The sequence below is a fragment of the Sesamum indicum genome, linkage group LG1, assembly GCF_000512975.1.
Source record: "Sesamum indicum cultivar Zhongzhi No. 13 linkage group LG1, S_indicum_v1.0, whole genome shotgun sequence".
Lineage (NCBI taxonomy): Eukaryota > Viridiplantae > Streptophyta > Magnoliopsida > Lamiales > Pedaliaceae > Sesamum > Sesamum indicum.
Window position 1 is genome coordinate 12,256,178 of NC_026145.1, and position 4,832 is coordinate 12,261,009.

At 36.3% G+C, this 4,832-nt stretch overlaps 1 protein-coding gene and 1 pseudogene across 2 annotated transcripts in view; both read right to left on the reverse strand.

Annotated features, from left to right (window-relative positions):
* LOC105164388 overlaps positions 1-2,178 on the reverse strand; it is a 4,834-nt pseudogene extending 2,656 nt beyond the window's left edge.
* The window catches only part of LOC105164398, a 2,840-nt gene continuing 942 nt past the window's right edge, over positions 2,935-4,832 (reverse strand). The window contains exons 3-6 of one of the 2 annotated variants that reach the window (XM_020697077.1): positions 4,339-4,418; positions 4,110-4,151; positions 3,889-4,013; positions 2,935-3,343 (exon numbers count right to left, since the gene is read on the reverse strand). In XM_020697077.1, coding sequence (XP_020552736.1) covers positions 3,272-3,343; positions 3,889-4,013; positions 4,110-4,151; positions 4,339-4,418 — 319 coding nt within the window. In that variant the 3' untranslated portion in view covers positions 2,935-3,271. The remainder of the gene's footprint in view (positions 3,344-3,888; positions 4,014-4,109; positions 4,152-4,338; positions 4,419-4,832) is intronic. The other variant, XM_011083046.2, reaches the window with a different exon arrangement.

Genomic DNA, 4,832 nt, shown 5'->3' on the forward strand with positions numbered 1-4,832 from the left:
ATTGCAAATCTGCCAAAAATGAAAAATCAAACTCTTATTAAGTCTTAAAACTACGTCATTCAAGAATCTGGAACAGAAAAGATTTAAAGGCATGATTACACTTCAGATTTGCATACCTGGTATGCCAATTCTCTTGTATGGCAGAGGACAAGGGCAGCCACTTGGCCAGAAACAGGTTCGATTTGTTGCAGGGTAGACAGAACAAAAACAGCAGTCTTTCCCATTCCAGACTTTGCTTGACAAATGACATCCATTCCTAAGATAGCTTGAGGTATACACTCGTGTTGCACTGATGAGAAGCAAAGAAAAATGAACGCACGAATCCTCAATAAGTAAAAATGTGCTTCGAGATTCTTTGATTGAAAGGTTTACTAGACCAATTTTGGATTGAATCAAGACAGTGGATTAGTCGTTACCTGCAAAAAGGGTAAAAATACAACCAGAAACCAAATATTAAGATCAGTTGATGAGATGCCCAGGCAGGAAGAGTGCTTACCAGAACATAAATAAAATACAGAAGTTCCTGAGAAACAAGTCAAATTTTTTTCTTGTGCAAGACACTACAGGGAATGAATACGGGATAGCCACAAAGTGGCATTACAGACAACTTATTGTGGAAATCAAAGCCAAAGAGCCTCATACAGTCTTAAAAAGGGATTAACCCTCACTCGCGCTGTAGTCCCTGCATCAAGAAATATCTTTCTAGCCCTGGGCACAGCTTCTCACTGGAAATTAATGTATGTGACTTCAAAAATAGGAATTACTTTATCAACCACCAGGTGATTAATTCATGTTATATTTTTGCTGGAAGAGAACAAGTTGATCTTATCTAAAATGTAGAACATTCAGAAAAGTTTGGTGCTTGACCAAGTCATGCCAATTCACTTTCCATTTGAAATTATTTACAAATTAAAGACAAGAATTAAACTAAGTTTTACCTTCTGAAGGATGTTCAAACCCAGAATCTACAATAGCCCGAAGCAGCTCTGGCTTCAACAAGAAGTCTCTGAATCCCGAACTATGAATCCCAACATACCCCCTGCATTGACAAACGGAAACCCAAAAAATTTACTTCAATAAGATATGCCAGCACAAGGAAGTCATGCAACAATAAGAATGTGAAGCATCAGGGCAGTGCGCCTATATGACATGGACCATATAACAGTTTATGCCCAAGGTTTTTCATAATTTCTTCAATAAGCAACAGAGCAACCTCCATATCCTGGACCCAAAACCCCATTGAAAAGTCTTCCATATTCAAATTTTAGTAACAGTGGACAGCAGCGAAAATTGCAAAAACAACTCGGGCTCAACCCCCCCCCCCTTCTCTCTCTCTCCACAGATATAGAAGAACTCTCTGGATTTGCTTTTCAGAATAAAAAGAGCCGCTTAAACCACAACACTACTCAAAACACTTACAAAGGTACAAACTTCACAAAGCTGCTTTTCCGCAATTCTAAAAGTTACCAACACAACCAAACTTGTTTGGCTTGCTTATACTTAATTCTTCAAATTTTAGTTACTCATAGGTCGCATCCGCTGAATGTTCAAAAGAGAGAGCTTCTGGCAAGCCACATGCCAGAAAGAGGAAAATTGTCTATTTCACTCGATATGAGTTGTAACACTGAATTCCAGCCAGTCAATCTACCACGCTGCTTAAATTTCGAACCAACTTTGAGATTTATGCAATTGCAGACCAAACAACAAATACTCAACAAAAAAATTCTACCACTCAACCGAACAGAAATAAAAAATCAGAATAGCTAAGAAAAATACTTTTTGACCGACTCGCCGCCGGCCTTGCCGTTAACGGAGTCGGGTGCTTTTTCGTCTTCTTCCTCGTAATCGAGAAGCTCCTCTTCATACGCTTCATTATCCCTTACTTCACCCATAGTTCCTGTCAACGGAAACACGCACCTCTAAATATCAGTGCAAACGAGTAGTTCAAATCTCTTCTGGAAAAATAAAAACAAAAAAGTTTAATCCTCAGAGACGAATTTCATAAGGTTTGATGCGTACCTGGAGCTTAACTGCGTGAGATTTGTGAAGGAGAGAGCGTCGAAGATCGAGAGATAAACCCTAGGGGATCCAGCTAGGGTTTTGAGCGAGAGGAGAGCGAAAGCGAGAGGGCTATTCTATTATAGGGCACAACAATATAAATACATTTTTTAGAAGTTCAAAATTTGTCTGTTTAGATCCAAAAGTAGACATTTCGATATTTGAATTTAATCTGTGAAAACCCTACGACGTCGTTCGATACAAATAGATTAAAAAAGGAGACACTGCCAATTTTATATATCGTATAATAAACGAAGTAATAATCAAAATTAGAAGTGTTCACAGTTGGATAAAAAAATCAAACTAAATTGAACAATCGAATTAAAAGTTTGACTCAAAATTTGATATTTGACTTGATTTTAAATCATATCAAATATCAAAATATTATTTTTTATATAAATATTGTTTATATATAAATTATTTTTATCATAATTTTGTTATTTTATTAATTTAAAATAATAAAAAATGTAATTATTATTTTTAACATTTAATTGTAACTACTTTTTATATATTTTTGACAAAAAGTTCAATTTATCAGATACCGAAATCAAACCGACTGATTGTAATCAGTATGATATTTTATCGTATCAAAATTTCGACTTGATTTGATTTGAATTTATTGAATGAAAACCCATACCCAAAGCGTGACGTATAAACTGTTGATAATTTAAAATCCGAGTTAAATCATTACCAACAGCATACTAACATGACAAACAAATATCAAGAAATGGACTGTTGCAATTAGTCGTGAAAATCTGAGACATTAGTTCAAGTGGATCAAGTATATACATCATGTAAGAACTATCAATCATTAGAGAGAAATTGGATATTTCGTACTCATCAACTTCGACTAAGATACCAATTAATCAAACAGCATTGAACTAAACAAAGTACTTGATCACTCACCGAGCTCCCATGTGTGATACAACAACAGTATTACCTTCAAGAATGAGACAGCACAATGAGAGCGCTTCTAGTACATGTTTCTCTTTCAAGAAACGAAAATTTTGATACAATGTATGTTATCAGTATGAGTAAAGCGATGGAATAGGACAAAGGATAAGAAATGAAGAGCATCAGAAAACAGCAGCTCGAAGACTAATTAAAGGTTGTGGAGAGAAGTGCTCGAGATATTACATAAATGTGCCACTGATTGCAGCATGAATCAAGGTCTTTCTCCTTCATACATTGGAGAAGGCAAGATGCCGCTCTGTCAGAACTCAGTTGGTGGTTTTAGTCGTATAAGTCTCTTGATTCTATCTTTGTCAGTGTTCTCCAACAGACCCTTCAAAAAAGAAAGTGCAAGTAGTTGCATAAGTGTAGCTGTAGTTCTTAATGTCCAAAATGCGATGTCACAGAGAAAATGCACAGTGTGCAGACTCGCCCTATGGCTGATATAGGTTCACATTATTTCATATCAAACATATTGCTATCCTTGTGGTAGACAAATGATGAACTTCCACTGCTATTTTCATCGGATAAGGAACTGTTATAAGCACACTTTAATACACAGGAAAAGTGACCAAGTTATGAGCTAAACTGCAAATGAGTCCTTGATAGTTCTAGCAATGTACAAAAATAGCTAAAACATTGCAAGTTCAGACAAAGATAATGGCATCTAAAACATCACAAATAAACACAATATTTCATCAAATAGGCTTTCCAAGCGCTGACACACTGGGGAACTTGGCATTTATTTAGTTGCATAACAGAAGTGCCAATGAAGATTGTCTGGTTCAAAGATGTTCAAGGAGTTATTTTGAGGAGACTGATATAACCACAATACTATACATTAAGTCTCAGTGAGAAGATAAACCATAGATTACTCACCTTCCACACAATCTCATCCAAGCACAAGCAAATTTTTCCATATTTGTCAAGAAAAAGGCGTTCAGTTGGAGGTTTTCCACATACATCCTTCAGGGCTGAGGTTATAACAAAGATAGTTTCTGCCACTACAAGGAAAAAAGAATCAACATTAAGAAAGAAGATTAAAATATCAGTGTATTTAACACCCGCAAGAGTTGGGTGGTGCAAGGGTGCATGGCGACCTGAGCCATTACGGGAAATAGGCCATGCCCCCATTGGAGGATCTGCAATAGTTATATGAAATTTTCAAGAAATGTGGTTTTGTAACCAAATATATTAAAACAAAAAATAAATACAAGTACTTCTACTCCTACGTGGTTTGTCTAAAGATGGCTATGCCACTTAACAGCCTGTTTGATGTATTTATACTTGCCTGTCCTCATAACAAAAGTAGCTGAATGATATACTTACAGGCAAGTTCATCGTACTCATCCTTGCCAACAACAAATATACTGACATCCCCAAGCACTGTGTATACAATGTAAACTGACCTGTACAATAAAACAATAACGTACACCTGAAGCATTAGAGAACTCACAGATACAGATAACAACAGTATTGTCCAACAGATATTTGCTTATTTATTCAATGACTCTAAATCTTCATCCACAACAACGAAAGATGTGCATAACGTTTTCTTTAGTCCCTTTCTTATGCATTTCCTAAGACCAATTTTCAAATCTTTATTCCTTCATCATAACAAAGAAACCAATACTACATATAAACACGCAAAGCCGGTTCCTTCAAAGTTAGAAAGTCCTCAGCAAAAGTAAGGAAGATGCTTGGACGCAGACATGTAACAGGAATAAATTCATGCTAGACCCCAGGGGTGAAGGGTAGACCATAAATGGCAATAATGGGTGGCATAACAAATCAGGATGCGCGCTCATGAATGTATGGGTTCG